This window comes from Lutjanus erythropterus, chromosome 7 (genome assembly GCF_056507025.1).
Source record: "Lutjanus erythropterus isolate fLutEry1 chromosome 7, fLutEry1.hap2, whole genome shotgun sequence".
NCBI classification, from domain to species: domain Eukaryota; kingdom Metazoa; phylum Chordata; class Actinopteri; order Lutjaniformes; family Lutjanidae; genus Lutjanus; species Lutjanus erythropterus.
The window spans coordinates 42,215,555-42,234,858 of NC_139323.1; the positions used below are offsets into that span (position 1 = coordinate 42,215,555).

Genomic DNA, 19,304 nt, shown 5'->3' on the forward strand with positions numbered 1-19,304 from the left:
ATGAGCTAAAGCTTTAATCTGCAACATTAAAGTGATGAACACATGAATGCATCAATAATTATACTCATATATCAATCATTCTGGAGAACTGGGATAAACCAGTAATTTGAGTGGTTTTGATTTTTACTCTTAAATTTGTAACAGGTCAAACTCTTATTGATTTTTATTAAATACACACATTTTAAACCATCATTCTTATTGATCTTTGATTTAGAAGGACTACAGAGTCGACATGTTATGGTTGAGACACATCTGATAGAAATATTACTGAATGAATTTGTTTAAAAATAAAAAGTTTACCAGCGTTTGAGAAGTATTCCCACCTTTTTAAACCAGGAAGTGAGACAGGGGTCCTTAGGGTACAGCTGACCCTTTTTACGCCTGATTAAATCATCTGGGACACAACTTTAACTTTAAAGGACCAACATTTTCATAAAAATCTAATTTAAAATAAAGATGAATTTAACAGCACTGATGGAACCTCAGTAACATTTTTGTTTGTTTTGTTTCATGTTTAGAAAAAACAGAGGTGACTGTATAGTTGATGTATGTAGATGCAGTTTTGTTGTTTGAACAGTTTTCTGACAGAACAATTAGAATTAGAACAATTAGAGTGTTATATTTATTATTATTATTATTATTATTATTATTATTATTATTATTATTATTATTTTCATGGGACGTGATTTCTGGAATGTAGCATTCTACATAATCAGTACTTTCACTTTTGGTACTTAAAGTAAATTTTGATGCAGATACTTTTGTACTTTCCTTCATCAATCAAACATCATGAGCTTAATAGAAACAAATGAAAGAAAATTCTACTGGTGATCAACCTCTAAACAAATTAAAATTTTCATTGCTTACTACAAATAATTAATCTGAGCATTCAGTGAGCAGTTTCATGTAGGAACTACTTTCTTAAAGTAGAAAGAAAGTAGTCCTGGAAGATTCTACTGCAGAAAGTGAGTGATTCCTCCCGCCGTTTCTTCCTGTAACTACATCATCATTTCTGCAAAGACACACTGGTTTAGAATTTTTCCGTCCCTTCGAGCACCACAGGACGAGCGCTGTTCAGTCCCATTATACTGGAGAGAAGACGGACGTCTCTACAGATGAAATCTCCAGACCTCTGAAACTCACAAGAAAACACTGTAGATGGATAAATAGCAAGAGGAAAAACATGTGTTTCTGATTTGGGTTGAAATGTCCCTTTAAGTTAAAGATCGTTGGACGTCTGATCAGAATCTGAGGTCTTAATGTTTGGTGTAATTCGGACTGCAGCCACCAGGGGGCAGCATCAGATCAGACTGTTCTGCAGGGTGTTAATTAAACTGTAATAAACAGTTAATAAACACTTCTGATGAGCTACAGTTAGAAATGTGCTGATATTAACCCTGACAACCCTGCTGACATGACCTTATGTGACCCCAGATCAGAGGCAGAAGATTTGTTTTTTTTTAAGAAATTGAGTATGAATCACTGCAGCACATGAAGTTTTATTCTCACCTGGATTAATGAACACATTCAGATACAAAATACACATTTTAAAACAAAGTATATAAAATCCTGTGCTAATAACAGTCTGCAGCTCTTCATAATATAAAAAATATATTTTTTCACATGATGTTCTGGCACAAGCAGTGCAACGAATTACAAACGCTAAATGTTACAAATAAAAATGATTTTCTCCTAAAATCACTTACTTTTATTAAAGAAAATGAGGTAGTTTAACACCTCTGAGTTACTGAGGTGTTTTTGAAGAAGATTTTAAACCTGTTCATCCTGTGAAACATGATGAAAAGTTCACAGTGTAAACAGAACTGGTCTCACTCCATTTCATCAACATTCAGCTGGGTTTTAATCCGTCCCCACGATCACAAGTTAATCATATTCGTCATCAAAGTCTGCAAAAGCAGGATACCAGTAGCTGTCCTTCCTTCCCGAATTTCCTCTGGCTGCGTTTTCTTTCTTCCTCTGTTGGACTTTCTTTATCCTGGAGATCTGAGCAGCAGCCAGACAGATCATACACACCTGCAGGAGGAAACAAACTCTTCTCATCACAGCTGCTTCTCTACAAACTGATCCGATTTTTCTCTCCGTCACTGGACGGATAAACTGCACACGTCTGACATTCACACATAAAATACAAATAATGATAATACTTTTATTTATATTGCGCTTGTTTTCCATATTAAAAGATTTACACAACAAGAATTAAAAATCAAACCCACAAATACAGAATCAGGAGCATCAAAGAACATATAAAAATGAAAAAGAGCATTTAGAGCAGATGAAAGTGCAAAGATCCTGGAAGTAAAACATTATTAATTGTAATCACTTTAAGTCAGGAGAGACTGATGCATTAAATGACACATGAAAAGAAACAAAGGTCTTGTGATAACTCGCAAAATGATTCAAGAAACTGGTATTCATATTCATACGCAACAACCTGATGAGTCACTGTTTCTCAACAGCATGACAAACATCTGGAGAACGTTCTTGTTCTCAGAGCTGCAGGCCGGACAGAGTGTTGGCTAATTAATTTAATTTCCACGACTAACTTTCCCACCGGCCAAAAATAAATCAGCTTTCTGACGTGTGTTTGTGCTGACGATCTTTATCATAAAGAATCACCACTCCTTCATTTTTTTCTTCAACTTTCCAAACCACTGAGAAATATTTTCAAATAAAATGATCAGCTGATTGTGTGACATAATCAAAAGATCAGGAGATCGAAGATTTGAATGTTTCTGGATGTGACCTGAACTCTATGGAGTCAAGAAAGTGTCATTAATATTTTGAGCTTGTGAAACGATGTAATTTTACAGCCTGCAGTTGTATATTACTTTTTGTGTGCATGTGCAAAAGAAAAAATGATGTACACATACAAGTTTGTGAATGTGTAATTAAGTTTTTCAGCTGCAGAAATATTCTGTGCACATGTAAAAATTGTAACTGTAGAAGTATTTTGTGCATGTGTGAAAAAGTTTTGTGCACACAGGTATAATTTGCACGTGTACAAAGATTTTGTAGTTGTAGAAATGTTTATGAATTTGTAATTAAAATTTGTGCAGAAATATTTATAACTGAGGTTACACAGAGTCTGAGACGTGGACATTCACATTTCCTATCTTTTTATCTGACCTTGAAGTTACAAAGCTATGAGGCACGATTTACAAGTATGAAGTTTTTGTTTTCACGCCTGTCCATGATTTGCTGTGTTTAGCCAATCAGCACGCTGCCCACTGACTAGCCAATCAGGAACTACTTAGTTCTGCAGTATGATGGAGTCGACATGGAGGAACTGAGGTGAGCTCTGCTGGTTTTAGCACAAAACATGTCGATAAAGTTGAACATGGCAGTCAGTAGGACGTATCAGTACAGCCGACTGTTATTTTTCTTGTTTTGATTATGTGGACGTCGCTAACATCTTAGCTGGCTACAGTCTGTTGTTGTTGTTGTTGTTGTTGTTGTTGTTGTTGTGCTGTTTAAACATTCATGTGAAATAAAGTCAGACTAATCTTGAACAGGTGTTACCTCGAGCAGCAGCAGCCCGGCGGTCAGACCGGCCACCAGCAGCAGGTTGTTCTTGGCCCACCAGACGATTTTCTCCAGGCAGCCGATGGTGAAAATGTCGTCACCGGCTGAATGTTCCTCCAGCTGCTGCATCCCATAACCACACATGGTGTTCAGCACCGTCTGCACAAAGAAGAAAACAACACACCTCAGCAGTGAGAAGTGCTTGTGTTAGTTTTATTTCTTGTCTTTCCCCACCTCGTCACCATGTCCTCTGAACTCAGCAGGTCTTTTTTAGATGTTCCTGCTGACTCTGTCCACAGCAGGACATTGATTCGCTTCCTACACCAGGACTCCTGCTGCTTCTCCAAACTGAGGGCGTGTCCACCTCCATCTACTGCAGGTAATATTATTGTTCTAGTACTTGAGATCAGTTTTTACATTGACACTGATCTCAAGACCAACTTTTGAAGGTCTTGGTCTCGTCTCAGAATCAACCACAGTTTTACTCGGCCTCAGACGAAGAGGAGTCAGGATATCACTGAACTGTCGTTTGATTTGAGTCTTATCATCATTACTGAACATAAAACTTTCTACTTTCTAAACTACTTTCTAATTTGACATTTTGTCACTCCTCCCCGCCTCCTCTCACAGAGTGATGATGGAGAAGCCGAGGCTGTCTGGGAGGAGGTGTCAGACCAATCATCTGTAATCAAATTTAACTACCTAAACCACAAAGACATCGTTCACAAAGCAGCGTCCAAAAGGAAACACACAGCAGTAAAATTCATAATGCAGTGCTGAATGAAACGGGGCTGAAGAAATAATGGACCCTCTGCCAGCTGTCTGCCAACATCTGTATTCTAACAGCCTCTTTCTTATTACAGGCAGTAATAAGAGTAATGTGTGCATGAAAACACAGGACAAATTGTGTTTCATATTGACTCAGTAAGAGACGGTGTATTTTGTAAGCTAAGTGTAAGTGATGCTGAATCTCTTCACCCCTCATCCAAAGAGATGAAGTGAGTCTTATCTCTACATATGTACCATCTGTGTGCTCAGATTCAGTCACCTAGTGAGGTGTGCAAGCTGCAAACTCTGAGACACTGAGGGGACGGGGGACATAATGTTCTTCTTCTTCCGTGTGATAAACGATGAGAAAGAAGAAGTTAACACAGATGTAGCTCATGTATATAAAGTTACTTTTCATCATTGACATGAACGCCACACACTGAGACACCACTTCCTCTCTTGACTGAGACAAACAGAGATGTGGCAGCACTCGGTCTCGCTCTGCCTCGGTCTTGACTTGGTCTCGACCCCTCGCAGTCTTCTGGTCTTTCTTCAGTCTGGTCATGACTTTGTCTTGTTTTAGGTGATCTTGACTTTAATGCAGAGTGATATACTGACTATGGATAAGTACCTCATACAATCACACTTCAAATATCCCCAGTTTGACTAAAAACTTAAATTATGATCTTTTTTTTTCGGTTCCAGCGTCCCTTCATAAGCCTGTCTGGGACCACAGAGATCAGGCCGACAGACCTGGTTCTGACCTGGTTCTGTAGCTGAACGCAGCAGGAGAAAGGAACGCCACAGGCCTCCAGACTCGGGTTTGTGTCCAAACACTCAAAGTAGACGTTCTGGGACCAGTCCTGATAACTCTCTACTCCGCAGCACTGAAACTACAAACACAACAAACTGTCAGCTACAACAAACTGGACTGTAAAAGTCCTGACAGTCCAAACCATCTTCTTCTTCACCTTCTTCTGGATGAAGTCGATGGCGTTCTCCAGGTCCTGGTCCTCCCTGTAGAGGACGATCGCCTTCATCATCAGCTTCTCCGTCCTCTCCATCACCTGGACAACAACAACAGCATCAGCATCAGTTGAGTTTTTGTTTTACAGGAAGTGATGTGTCTGTATGTTGTTTATATTTTCAGTGTGATGTCACCATGTCAGTGAAGAGGTAACCCACGACTCCAGCAGCGACCTGCAGGAGGAGAACGGTCACCAGGATCCCCAGGAACTGAAGGAACGGAGAACAGACGAGCTGAACGGTCAGAACTCAGCGGAATAAATAAATCACATCAGTCAGACTGCAACACTGAACCCCAGACAGGAAGGTGCATAAGACTGTCATTACACCGTCATAAGCATGTCATGAGCACGAGAACATGAGTTTGTAACGGTTGTCGTTAAGTGTGTCATTATTAATACAGAGTTGACACTGTTTGATATGACTTTGTTATGACAACTTGACATAATCAAACCTAAAGAAACTGTTTAGCTTTATGTTTTTGTCTTTACATTAAACTGTCATAAGTGGTTGTTCTGACTCATCATGACACTTTATAAGTGTGTCATGAATATTTTCTTTCACCTCAAGTAAAGTAGGACATTTTCGTCTTGTCATAAAGTTGTCGTCAAGTTTTGTTACACTGTCAAATTATTTTAGAAGGATGTCATGAATCTTTTCCTGAACTTCAAATTTCAAGGATCGTTTTGAACAAAAGACACTTAATGACAACAGTTATAAACATTCATTAAGACAGGTGTCATGACAGTGGTATGACAGTCTTATGCACATCCTGTCAAACAAAGTATTACTGACAGGAGATATCAGCTGATTATTAATCAGTAATCAATGGTACCGTCTTCAGCAGGCAGGTGGCGTTACGCAGCGCCCCGAAACATCCGAGGAACGTGATGAGAAACATGACGGAACCGACGATGATCAGCAGCAGAGCTGGATCCAACATCAGGGTGTCGACCACATCTACACACACACACACACACACACACTCACACACACACACACACACACGCACACGCACACGCACACACACACACACACACACACACACACACACACACAGTCAGTCATGAAGGAGAGTAAAAGTTGAAACATGTCTGATTAACTTTCTCTGGCTCGTCCTCAGGAATGTTATCAGCAGAGTATTGTTTTTCTAAGCTCACACACACACACACACACACACACATACACACACAGCCCTATTGCCTATTGTGATGTAGATTTAATTCTGGTGTCCTCTAAGGTTTGCAGGTTTGACAGTTTTCATCATTTAATAATTTATCTGACCTCAGATTTGTCGCCTGTTGTTGTTCTGACTGTTCTGACATGTTGGTGTTAAAATTACGTTAATCATAAATAAAAAATACAGTACATATAAATAAATTTGGCCACCAATCCTTGAACAATCCTTCCCATTAATATCTGTAGAGCACATCCATAGTCAGGTGGCCTTTGTTGTCATGGCAACAAAAATAAACACATGGTTAACGGGTTAAAATATGTGTTACATTATGTTAGTTAAGATAAATTAAGTTAACACTGACTTCTGGTTTCACTCAGGAACATTAACCCTGCTCTTCTGAGAGAAGGTCTGGTTCTTTGACATCCCCCCCCCCCCCCCCCCCCCCCCCTCCATATATCCTCCTCCTCCATACATTTTTGACCGACCTTTCTCCTTGGCGATCTTGGCGTAGATCCCGACCGCTGTGAGGACGGCGCTCACAACCTGCAGAGTCAAAGAGAACAAGTTCTTATCAGGAGAACCTGATGAAGCACAGAAGACGTGTATCTGTGTAAGCTGTTAGACAGGGGATAGTTTTCTTTTGGTGGAACCAGGCTAGCAGTTTCCCTGTGCTTACAGTCTTTGTGCTAAGCTAGGCTAAACACATCCTGGACCTTGTCCTCATTGGACACAGAGATGATTAACCTCGACTCTGTGTACTGACAGCAGCTCTGTTCACACAGGTGTGTGCAGGTGGAGACGTGTTTCTGCAGGTACAGGAGAGGAGATGAAACACTGAGGTCGATACAAGACAAAACAATTTATTATCAGTTTAAAGAACCTTTCCAAGGAATGTCTGCAGAACAGAATTCATGGAGAAACTTTCCAGGGAATCAACCGACAGATCCTCCCTCATTACTGCGACCACAGAGTTGGATGAACCTCAAAACGATGAGACAGTAATAAATCTGAAGCTGCATGACCTCATCATTAAGTTTCAGTTTGCAGATGAAGAAGAGGAAACAGCAGGAATTAGAAAAATGGTAAAATATCGCAAAAAAGTTTTAAAACTGGGCTGAACTCAGAAAGTTGCTGTTTTGATAAAAAACAAACACAACAAAGTGTTTAAAGGCGTCGACATCAGAGCAGAGGTTCCTGACGTTCTCCTTTAGGGACCCTTTTCTGTCTGATGATCCCTGACTGACAGAAATATTTTAGAAATAACAATAAGAGAGCAGAACATCTCATAAACTTTATAATCAACACAAACACCAAACACAATAACTGGTTTGTTTGAATTTTGAGCTGATTATTTCCTGTGAAGTTTTTCTGATATTTTTCTGAACTTTTTGTACAATTTGATCTTTTCTTATCTTACAGATATAAAAGGCGTCTTATTGAACAGATTCAGTGTTTTCTTCTCTTTGACACCTGGACACTGTTCTGTTAACTCTGCTGGTCTTAACTGGACTTTTAGCAGAGAACGAAGGTTTGTGTTCACGTCTTCAACATGTTCTTATCTTCTATCTATCTTATCTGTTCAAATAATAATTTAATTTAACTTTGTTTAGATTTTTCAACAGACATGAACGAGATGCTGAGATTCAGAACCAGTGAATATTTTAAATATAAGTTTTCTTATAACCATTAAAATCTAGGTGACCTTGTGGTCCCTCGTGAAACTTTGGCGACACCTTTTAGGGGTCAGGACCCCCAGGTTGGGAACCAGTGCATTAGAGCCTGGATTCTCAAACTGTGGTACGAGAACCACTGGTGGTTCTCCTGCTGCCTCTGGATATGGAGAACAATGTCAGAAATATATATATATTTTTAATAAGATGAATAAACTTAAAAACATATAATACTATGAAAATACATGAAACCTGAGATCCCTGAAGTGTAATTTCAAATACGTTTTGTCCTTCCTGTAGTTTTATTTCAGTATCAGCCTCCAACATACGACACTGAAACTACTGAAAAACACACAGAGCAGAAAAATACAGTGTCCACATACTTTTGACCATATAATGTACATGCAGTAATACTGAAGTACTGATAATCTGTACTCAAGTAGACGTACTGGTACATTACTAAAATATTACTACAAGTACAACTACTGGAAATACTTCAGTAAAAGTGCAAAGTATTCTTTTCAAAAACTACTCGGAGTATTAGTTACTTTTTAACAGTTGATATTGTAATTATAATCATTGATGACAGATATTCAGACAGAAGAGGTTTCTGTTTCTCTGAATCTTAATTTTTACCTCTTAGATTTGGGTTCTTAAACATTTTCACGTGTTGTTTTCTATGTTCTGAACCATTTTTACAGTTGATACTTAAGTTCTAACCATTTTCAGTGCTTACATATTAATATTAATTCAAATTATACTACTTACTACTGAGTAGTAATTCATGATTTTAGGAGTAACTAAGTAGATTACATACTCTGTAACCCAAAAATAACTTAATCATAAATTAATCACTACTATTTTGAGTAGTAACTGGTTACTTCCACCCATTTTAATGTAGAACTTTTTAAAAATATGAGTTTTTTTGAATTCTTTGTTACTTTATCATTTCTTCCTTTAAGAAGAATCAGAGTAACTTAAAGTTTGTCACAGAGCAGCTGTTTATTTTCAGACTGTAACTGTTGAAAGCAGTTAAACTTTGTTGTGCAGTGAGTTAAAGAAGGAGTCGACTCACCCAGAAGAGGTAGCAGAAGATGAATAAAGTGTATTTGATGCCTCTGTATCCTCTCATCTCCTCTCAGATCTCTCTTGTTGTGTCAGACTGCAGTGAAAGTGTGTTGGAGGTTTGTTATCTGCTGACATGACGGCAGGAGGAGACGTGTGTCGGCCTGCAGGACGCATTCCTCCGACTCCTCGGGCTCATCCAGGAGGAGGAGGAGGAGGAGGAAGAGGAGGAGGAGGAAGCCTGTCACTGTCAATCCTCATCACATCTGCTGCTCCAACAACAAAACTACAAATCAACAGTCCTGTCAGTCCTGTCAGCGCCACCTACAGGCTGCAGGATTCATTACAGACACAACATGAACATGATTTATGATTTATGACTGGAGTGGAGTCGAGACCAGAGAGCAGAGGACACATAAATTCAAATTTGTTCTGAAGGTGGTACTGGAGGAAAGGTCAGGAGGAAACTGAAATCTAAAGGTTCATCCTATGAGGAGCAGGAGACTCTATAGGAAACTGGTCATCCAGGTGTGTGGAGAGGGCGTGGCCTATTTACATACTGAATGAAGGCAAGGTGTAGAACTTTATGTAAGTCATTTTAACAAGTTGTTCCCAAAAACTGGGCCACAACCCAAAGAAGATTTTATTTGGGTCACCAAATAAATAAAAGACTATGGAAGAAATTCCACACAGTGTTTTACTGATGAAAGGGAAAAAAAAGAGCCTATTAATTCAGATAAAATGCACTGATTTGTCTCATTTATGAAGTGAGAAGAAATAAAAGCAATAAGATGACCTGTAAACTCAGCATAAATACATTTATTTCTCATTTATAAAGTATTTAAAATGTGTATGATTTCAATAACATGCATCAAGATAATACAAACTGTTGCAGAAATTACAGTAAAAATGTTCAGGAACATTTATTTATGTACAAATTAACTCTCCCAAGATTCATTGATAGGACCTGTTGTGAAGTAGGTTGCGATGGTTTGTCAGTTTTAAAAAGTGGCTCCCCAGAATAAAAAAAAAGTTTTGTAAACATGGGTTTAAAGTATGAATGGAGGTGGACTTTAACATATAGTATCATTACCTTCTTGGCTGAGTGTTGAACCTCTAATCAAACTGTTGCTTATTTTCCTGTCCAGCAGTTTTCTCTCTGTTTTTGGTCTCCACCACCTCCTGAGGGAAATAACTGGCTGTTTAGCTGCTAAATGCTCCTCTGAGTTCACCAGCTCGTCTCTGACTGTCTGTCTGCTGTTTGCTGCTCAGCAGGACGTGTACACAGAGTTTTTACAGATTTTCCTCTAAAAATGAGTGCGTGAGACGCTGAGAGTGAACCACAACTGTATCTGGATATAAACACAGGGCTGAAAATCATTAATGCTGAGTGGAGGCCAAAGAGAGCTGCAGATTCAGCTGACAGAATTATCACCTCGGTTCCAAACATTTCCCACCATAAGTAAGACAGCAGTGAGGAAAAACTCCCTTTTAACAGGCAGAAACCTCGAGCAGAATTATTCTCTGGGTGGCTGCCATCTGTGGCGACTGGTTGGGTTTCATTGTTCAGTTTAGTGGTCAAAATAATCTGATTCATTTTCCTCTCTGCTCCCTTTCTGTTCCTCCTCCTCTTCCTCCCTCCCTCCCTCCTCCTCCTCCTCCTCCTCCCTCCCGCCTCCTCCTCTTCCTCTTCCTCTTCCTCCTCCTCATTAGAGCAGATTGTTGCTGTCAGAGGATTAAACACTCTGCTGTGTTTCAGTCTCCACTGCAGGTCGTCTCCCACCAACTCCTGTGTTATTTGAGGACCTGATTGAGGACCATGGGCATACTGGACATCTTCTCGTCCATCAGGGATCGAGCCGACAAGTTTCTGAATGAGAAGAACGTAGTGACGGACTTTCTGGGGAAGGTGGAGGAGAAAACGGGGATCAAGAAGAAGATCATCGCAGCAGGTACTGAGCTGATGTTGGTCACTCTGATCAGTTCATGATGGAAACTTTCTGTGTGATTCTGTCCTCATTCTGTTCATGTTTAGTTCTGTTTCCTCTTCATATTTAGAAGCTTCCTGTTGCATGTTAATGGAAAACTGAAGAGGATTCAGTTAATCCTCCTGTGAACATAACGGCAGCCACAGGGAGCAGCTGCTGCCTGCAGACACGAACCTGGAGAACTTTTCTGGGTCAGTGATTCTGCTGCAGCCAATTTTCTCTGTTTAAAGTTCTAATGAAGCTGCTCTCATCAATCAATCAATTAATCAATTAATCAGCAGGCAGCTGTGTTTATCAAACAACCTCTGATCAACCCACTGAGCACTACGTGATGTCATCAGGTGGACGTTCTGAGGACCTTGTATAACCTTTCCTTAAAGAACCTTGGAGACGTTCCTCAAACGTTTTTTGATTATGAAAGTGCTGCAGTTCAAAGTTACACTGTTAAACTTTTCACTGTAAATAAACAATATTAACCGTCAGCAGCTTCGCCTGTAAAGTACAGATTATAATACTGTGTGTAGTTTTTCACTGTGTGACATTTATGCAGTAAAATACTGTTGATTTCTCTGTAAATGTACATGAGAGATTTACAGTTTACCTGTATGACTTCAGGAGGACAGAGAACTCACATGGTCACCTAGCAACGTTCCACAGACGACATTTAGGACATAAACAAGCCGTTCCAACTCATGAATGAATATTATTGATCCAGGATTTTGGACAGAAACAGTCAGTAGAAATGTCCTTCAGAGGATGATTTTAATTTTAGAGTCTGTGCTTTATTCTTTATTGTAAAGAATACTTCAGGGAACACACTTCTGTAAGTCACATGATTCATTCATGTACATCATCCAGTTTTTTTCTTTTTTATCCAAACAATAACTCACTTTTACAGCTCCGACATTTTGACTTGTCTTTCCACTAACTTTTCACAGCAGGTCAATAAAAACACAGAAGTTCTATTTAAACAGAGTGGTGTTTCTTTCCGTATCAAACTATCTTTGTCTGAGCTCACAGGCACCGGCTTGTATGATGACTGGTCACAGAACGGTTCTGCAGTGGTTCTGCAGCAGTGAGGACGTGTTGACAGGAAGTCATCACTGTAGTGACGTCTGGATCAAGACTTCACACATGATAAATAAATAATATAAGACACCAACACTGAATATGGAGCAGTGATGTTGAGGCAGTGTGTTGTGTATGTGTGGTATTCATGAGCAGCAGTGAACAGCAGTCTATTCATGCTCATACAGTGGATCAGTAACATGATGTCACTGTAGTGCCTGGTGCACCGTGTCCCCCACTCTCTGCTCTCAAGTTAAAGCAGATTATCACAGACACAGACAGACAGACAGCAGAACAGACCGGCCGGCCTCCATGAGTGAACCGCTGCCACATAAGCTGATCAGAGGTAGGACACTTTTTACACAACGAACGGCCCCTCTGTCTGCTGGGACGGGGTCAGGTTAGTGCGTCTGCAGAGGAAACGAGAGGACCTTCATGGTTTTTCATTTCCTACACTGACGCTCGATGTCTGTTGGTCTGTAGACCTCCCAGAGACGATCACAGCTTCATCACTGAATTCACTTTCTTCTTTAAGTCTGAGGTTTGATTGTTGGAGATTTGAACATCCATGTTTGTGGAATCACTTTGTTCATCAGAGCAGCTCTCCTCTGCAGAGCCTCAGGTTACACAGATGATCTGTATGAAGCGTGACGAAGGAGACATTTACTCAATATAATTAAATACAGAAGGTTTTTTACTCTTTCTCAGCTCCACAGGATGTTTTTTAATTAATATTTAGGTTGGAAATGTTGGAAACAGGAACATTTTTGTCTTGTACAGAGTAACGCTGCCTTTCTCTTCACTCCAGAGTTCCTCATGTTCTGGTTATTCTGAGCTGCTGTGTTGGAAGAAGAGAATTTGTCAGCGTAGTTTGCAGCACCGTTATAAAGCTTCACTTCTTCAGTGTTTCTTTGTCACAGTGAACTGGGGCTCTTTCTACAGCAAAGTGTTTGTAAATGTCTCCTGTGTGTCTCCTGTGTGTCTCTTGTCCAGGTGCCGTCTCACTGACAGGACTCTACCTGGTGTATGGATATGGTGCCGCCCTCCTCTGCAACCTGATTGGTTTCGTCTATCCTGCCTATTACTCGTGAGTTAATTAATGCATTCTTTGATTTTGAAACTGTAGCCTTATTTTTGTTGTTTAGCCTCCATGAAATGTTATTGACAGTTTTGTGTCCAGTAGAAGTTTTTTGCAGTGATCCTGAACTTGACCTCGTTGCAGCCCACTTCCATGTACGTGCACACACATGGCCTGTTGTAGTAGAGGTGTACACTGGGAAATATTGCTCCCTCTAAAACTGTGTAATTCAAACTCTGAGTTACACATAACTGTGAAGATGCAGAAGTCGTGAACCTCAAAGTAGAAGAAGAAACAAAACCAGCATCATATACTTACATGTAAACTTATTCTTTCTTGTTTTCCATGAACCCTTCTAAAACATATCACACACATGGAAGTGTGTGTCAGTGACTATGAAAAGCATGTTACTGTTACTATTACAGGGAGTTTAAGAGTTAGATTTAACTCTGCCCAAACACATATTATGGCTGCAGAATAAAAAGCTCTGGTCCTCATTTGATGCTCCAAAATCAAAACAAGTTCAGAGTTTTAATTGGCAAAGATACATGTTTGAAAATATAATGAGCAAATAAACACACATTGGTTTATATTCACTATTATTATTTATTTCAGGACCATGATGATGTAGAGCTCCTCCTAAATGTCCCAAAGTAAAGTTTCAGGGGAGCCGAACTCCCCTTTGCTCCCCTGTAACTCAGACCACAGTTGAGGTCTTCCTGTTTTTAGGTTTGTGGGGTTTTTTTTGTTTGTTTTTTTACGCTGCTGGTCTTCCACTGTTTACCTCATGTTTAACGTCACAAGGCTCTGAACTGTGGGTGATCAGGAACAAAAGACCACAAAGATCCACTGACGAAACCAGCAACAACCACCACTGCACCACAGGTTTTTCTGGTCTGACTGGGTACCTGGAGGTTGAGCTTCTCAGAATTCTGGGATATATTTGGACTAATTGTTTTGGACTTGACCATCCTGACTACAGCCTGTCTGTCCACACTGTGTGTGTTGTGGCGCTGACCTTGGAGATCATACTAACACTCTGTTTACGTAGTTCTGAGAGATAAATGAGTTTGTGTGATGGACGGCTCACCTGAGACACTCTGTCTGCAGAATCAAAGCCATCGAGAGTTTGAACAAGGAAGACGACACAAAATGGCTGACGTACTGGGTGGTGTACGGTGTCTTCAGCCTGGGAGAGTTCTTCTCCGATATCTTCCTCTACTGGTTCCCGTTCTACTACGCTTTTAAGGTGAGAAAACACTAAAGAACATTCATTTTCAGTTCTGTATGCTTTAGCTAGTACACTGACCAACACTAACAGATTATGAATGATGGTCTGATGTTTTTTTTTGAAGCTCATCACATCATTGTCGTTATTGATGAGGAGATCAGTTTTTTCATCCACGCGATGCCAACAAACTGACTCACACACAACTGCTTTGGTTCTGTAATTTTTCATACAGTTGCTCACGAGGGATGTTTTCAGTGCTGGCTACAACATCAGTATCTTAGGATCAGATGAGGTATTTAGGGGTTTGGAACTCGGCCGTGACGACTCAGAATCACAGTTTTCATCAAAACCAGTAATATTTTGTGTCCTCTGTGGTCCCAGTGTCTCTTCCTGCTGTGGTGCATGGCTCCGATGTCGTGGAACGGCTCCCAGATCATCTACAACAAAGTGGTGCGGCCCATCTTCCTCCGCCACGAGGCCATGGTGGACAACATGGTGAGCGACCTTGGCGGGAAGGCGATGAGTGCCGCCGAGAACCTCACCAGAGAAGGTACAGAGCAGTGCAGCATCAATACACCCGGTTACACATGCATGTACTGATGATTATTCCTTCCTGTCCCCTCCTCAGTCCTGACCACTCTGATGAAGAATAAAGTTCTGGTGAATCCGGTGCCGCCGGACGCTCAGTCTGAACAGAAAAGTTTACCGAGTTCATCAGGAGAGACGTCAAAAGCAGCTCAAGTCGCTCCATCAGAGCCAAGCGAAGAACGACCAGTATGTAAACTACCGCTGCTTCCACTGCTGCTAGTCTGTATGCTAAGCTAAGCTAACCGTCTCCTGACTCCAGTGCTAACCGTGACGCCTGACAGTTCAACCCCTCTGTGCTCATAGAAGTAGAGCCTGTAGATGTGCGGCAGCTGCTGTCTTAAGGTCTGTTCTAAGCTGCAGTTTGTGTTTCTTAATGTGATTTGGTGTTTGTGGATTCAGCCTGAGGTGGACACGCCCACTTACACTCACTGTTTCATCACATATTTTCAGTGCACTCGTACTTTTTTCGCAGAGATGTTTGTTGCTTCAGGCCTGGAATTTAATCATTTTAGGGGCAACACAAAGGCCAAATACCACAGCAGCAAATACTGACAAAAATTTAACAGAGAATAATCAGTTTCAGGGGTAAAGATGCCAGTCCAACTATGGTTTGTCTTATTTGTTTGATAATTTAATGTTAATGTTCTCAGCTGAATGGACCTTCTCTTCTCAGCAGTTCTCTGTCGGAGCTTTGCAACACATCAGGAACAGTTTGATGAAATCAGAGAATATTTACCAATCAGATCACCTGCTGATCAATATTCACCCTCTCTCAGCCTGTTTGCACTTTGTGCTGCTGTGCAAACATGAACCAAAATAGATGGTGCACATGGAGACGTCTGATCTGTGCACAATGAATATATCCCTAACAGTGCTTTAATCGTGCCTGAAAAGTTGAACCCGTCGAGGCCCGATGGCGACAAAATTCTGTCCAAAAGTCAAACCGAGCCCGACCCTCATTAGCATATTTCAGCCTGAACCTGATTACAGCCCAACATTTGTCTTAACCAGCTTCCCTCTGTGGCTGTAATGACTTTATATTGTTAATCAGCCAAAGAGGTGATTTTCAGTGTTGTTTGACTGTTTGTCTGGAAGATTACAGAAAAACTACCAACCCGACTTTCATGAGATCCAGTGGAAGGGTGTAGCACGGGCCAAAGAAGATCTGAATCACGGAGCGGATACACAAATTATTTTTCACTTTCGTTAACGTTGTGAGATGAGTATAGAGGTCTGCAGTTTAAGTTCATAGTAAAATACAACTTTAGTGTTTTGATGTGAGAACATGTTGGTTTAATAAAGATTAAAAATGAGCTGTGTGTTCAGATGATGAGGACTAAACTAACTCAGCTGTCCTGTCACCTGTTCCAGCCTTTCCTGGGTTAACCAGCCCGGTAAGTTAACTGGTTTGGTGTCAGTGTTGGTAGATTATGTTTACAGACAGTGGATGTGGAGTGAACCTCAGTGATCCCTGTAGAACATCAGAGCTGTAATGGTTTAAAGGTAAAGCAGCTTGTTGTTCGGTGGTGTTGGCCTGCAGATTTGGCTGCAGCAGCAGATGGAGCCGACAGGATCCTGCAGGAAGAACTGAACAGACCTGAAAGCTTCAGACAACCCGAGCTCAGCCTGCAGCTCTGAAGTAGACTAGCAGCATCAATGCTTACTGGTTTTTAAAATATCAGAGAAAAATAATGATAACTACTGTCTCTAAAGTGGATCAGTTTGAGCAATGAAACTGTCATTTTATGAGCTAACATAATCAGTGTTCTTCACGGATTAGCTCATCGTTCAGTTCACACAGATTAAAATAAAGTAGTTCACATTAATTTCTTCCGTTTAAATAGAACCTCCTCCTACCAGGACACTGGAAGTCAGTCACAGTTGAAGGAGCTGATCAAGGTCAGTCTGTATAACGACGTCATCCGAAATACTGCGGCAGAGTTTTTGTATGGATTTGAATGGCCTGGATAATGGGGACAATTTGTCATGATAAACTGATCATTTGATCATATCGTAATTTCAGTCTAAATAATTGCTTTTACCAAATCATGCAGCTTTAATGTGAATTCAGTGAAGTATTTTTGATAGGTCATTATTTTAATCTCTGGAACACTGAGGACAGAGCAGCAGCTCGTCCTGTCTAACTAGCTGGCTAACGTAACGTTAGCTCAGCAGCTTCTCTTGTCTAACTAGCTGGCTAACGTAACGTTAGCTCAGCAGCTCACTTTCAGACAGAGACAGAGATTGTGGTACTGACCAATCAGGAACTGGTTCTAGTTTAGTCCTGGCTCTAAATACTCATAGCTGCAGAACAGACGTTTTCTTTACTGTGTAGTAGGTCTTGTGTTTAACTGTCGGTTGTGTGTCTGTTGTTTGTCTGTGCGTCAGGATGAGCTCAGTGTAGACTGACGGTAAGTCACAGACGGTGACAAACTAAAGGAAATCACACATTTGTTAATCATGATTGTATGAAAACAAACATGTTCTCAGTTTGTGTGTCTGTACAGGGAGGATTTGTTTAAATTGTGTGTTTTTGTTGTTGTTTTTTCAGTTCTTCAGATAGCAGCAGAGGAAGAGGAGGAGCCTCAGTGATGAAGAGGAGCACAGAGCGAAGGTTTTCCTCTTCGTCCTCACAGAGAAGAAGACCTCCTGTCAAAGAGACTTTTTATATAAGACATCTTATATTTATACGGCAGGATTTAATCTAAAAACATCACAGGCTGAGTCACAAAAACAATGTTTTTATTGTTTTTATTTTATTTATCATTATTTATATTTATTAATGATTTGGAGTGTCAGATGGATTTTTTGCTAGATGTGAAGCACCTGAAACTGGATCAGAACTTACTCACAAACGTTCAGAAGGTGGCGCTGTGACGATGTTTCCAGAACTGTTCTACATTTGCCAACTTGCACCACCTACAGGAAAGGACAGAAACAGCAGTTTACAGGTGAAGACATGTCAGTGTCGCCTCCTGCAGGCCGAGCAAACACCTGCAGCGGCTGGAGCTGGTTTTTGATGCTTCACATCAGTGACACCGTGTGTCTTTTTTCATTACGTGTGTGGTTTTTATTTATGTCATATATATTTTGTTTTATTTATACATTAAATGAGATCATGACCTTGATATGACAATTATGATGAGAAATTTAAAAAAATACTAATCAAAATAAAACAAAATGTTTGACTGCTTTGTTGTAGTGATGAAGATCACAGCCTCATTCAAACAAGACTGACACACACACACACACACACACACACACACACACACACACACACACACACACACACACAGACAGGTTTAGGTTCAATTAAGTACATTAATCCAGGAGGCTGCAGACAGATCCTTCTTAGTTTAGCTTGTTAGCATGTTAACATTTGCTAATCAATGCTGAGGCTGCTGGGAATTACATTTTTATATTTTTATACAAGAATGGATTTTTAATCCTTTCCATTTCTGTGTTTGATGTGTCTTGTATATTTATTATTTATACACAGTATTTATATATTTAGAAATATTTTTTATCAGTTTTCTCTTATATTAAAAAATAACACTTATTTTATACAAACCAGTTCTTAAAAAGTTGGGATGTTGTGCTAAAAACAAGTAAAAACAGTGCAATGATTTGCAAAAACTTTTTGACTGATATTCAATTGAATACAGTAGACAAGATATTTAATGTTCAAACTTATTAACTTCATTGCTTTTGGTAAAAATGATACACTCATTCTGAATTTTGAATCGAAATTGAAAATGATTTGCAAATAATTGCATCTGTTTTCATTTCCATCAGAACTTTCCTGGAATCAGGGTTGTAGGCAAACATAGTAATGAGCCTTTGTGTTCATATCATTCAAGTATTTGGACAGCATGGCTTTAAATTACTTAATATAGCCTAATTATGCTTTTATAAAATAAATATGTGTATCCATTATAGAATACTAATGAACATTTTTGCTATATTGAAATTCATGTGTCAGGCTTTACATAACTTATGTTTTGAATATTAGTGAAACATATCTACTAACAAATGCACTGATATACTATCATATAGTAGATATACCATAAATACTATACTGTACTATATAATAGTATAA

At 39.8% G+C, this 19,304-nt stretch overlaps 2 protein-coding genes across 6 annotated transcripts; one reads left to right on the plus strand and one right to left on the minus strand.

Annotated features, from left to right (window-relative positions):
- Window positions 1–1,449: 1,449 nt before the first annotated feature.
- LOC146324480 (tetraspanin-33) lies at window positions 1,450–9,419 on the minus strand. The gene is made up of 8 exons (XM_084723842.1): window positions 9,263–9,419; window positions 7,003–7,060; window positions 6,173–6,297; window positions 5,473–5,547; window positions 5,283–5,378; window positions 5,076–5,204; window positions 3,541–3,702; window positions 1,450–2,034 (listed from the first exon to the last, which is right to left on the minus strand). Exons 1-8 carry the CDS (start codon window positions 9,317–9,319, stop codon window positions 1,885–1,887), a joined length of 852 nt encoding a protein of 283 aa, XP_084579968.1. The 5' UTR covers window positions 9,320–9,419; the 3' UTR covers window positions 1,450–1,884.
- A 1,562-nt stretch (window positions 9,420–10,981) lies between these two features.
- On the plus strand, window positions 10,982–18,252 carry reep6 (receptor accessory protein 6). 5 transcript variants are annotated; one of them, XM_084723845.1, is made up of 8 exons: window positions 10,982–11,204; window positions 13,302–13,395; window positions 14,497–14,635; window positions 14,999–15,167; window positions 15,246–15,391; window positions 16,577–16,599; window positions 17,594–17,616; window positions 17,757–18,252. In XM_084723845.1, exons 1-6 carry the CDS (start codon window positions 11,072–11,074, stop codon window positions 16,589–16,591), a joined length of 696 nt encoding a protein of 231 aa, XP_084579971.1. In that variant the 5' UTR covers window positions 10,982–11,071; the 3' UTR covers window positions 16,592–16,599; window positions 17,594–17,616; window positions 17,757–18,252. The 5 variants fall into 5 exon arrangements, 4 of the variants coding, with proteins under 4 accessions (XP_084579971.1, XP_084579969.1, XP_084579970.1 ...); XM_084723843.1 differs by lacking the exon at window positions 16,577–16,599 and adding an exon at window positions 17,050–17,104; XR_014771236.1 differs by lacking the exon at window positions 16,577–16,599 and having other exon boundaries at window positions 17,050–17,616.
- Window positions 18,253–19,304: the final 1,052 nt, after the last annotated feature.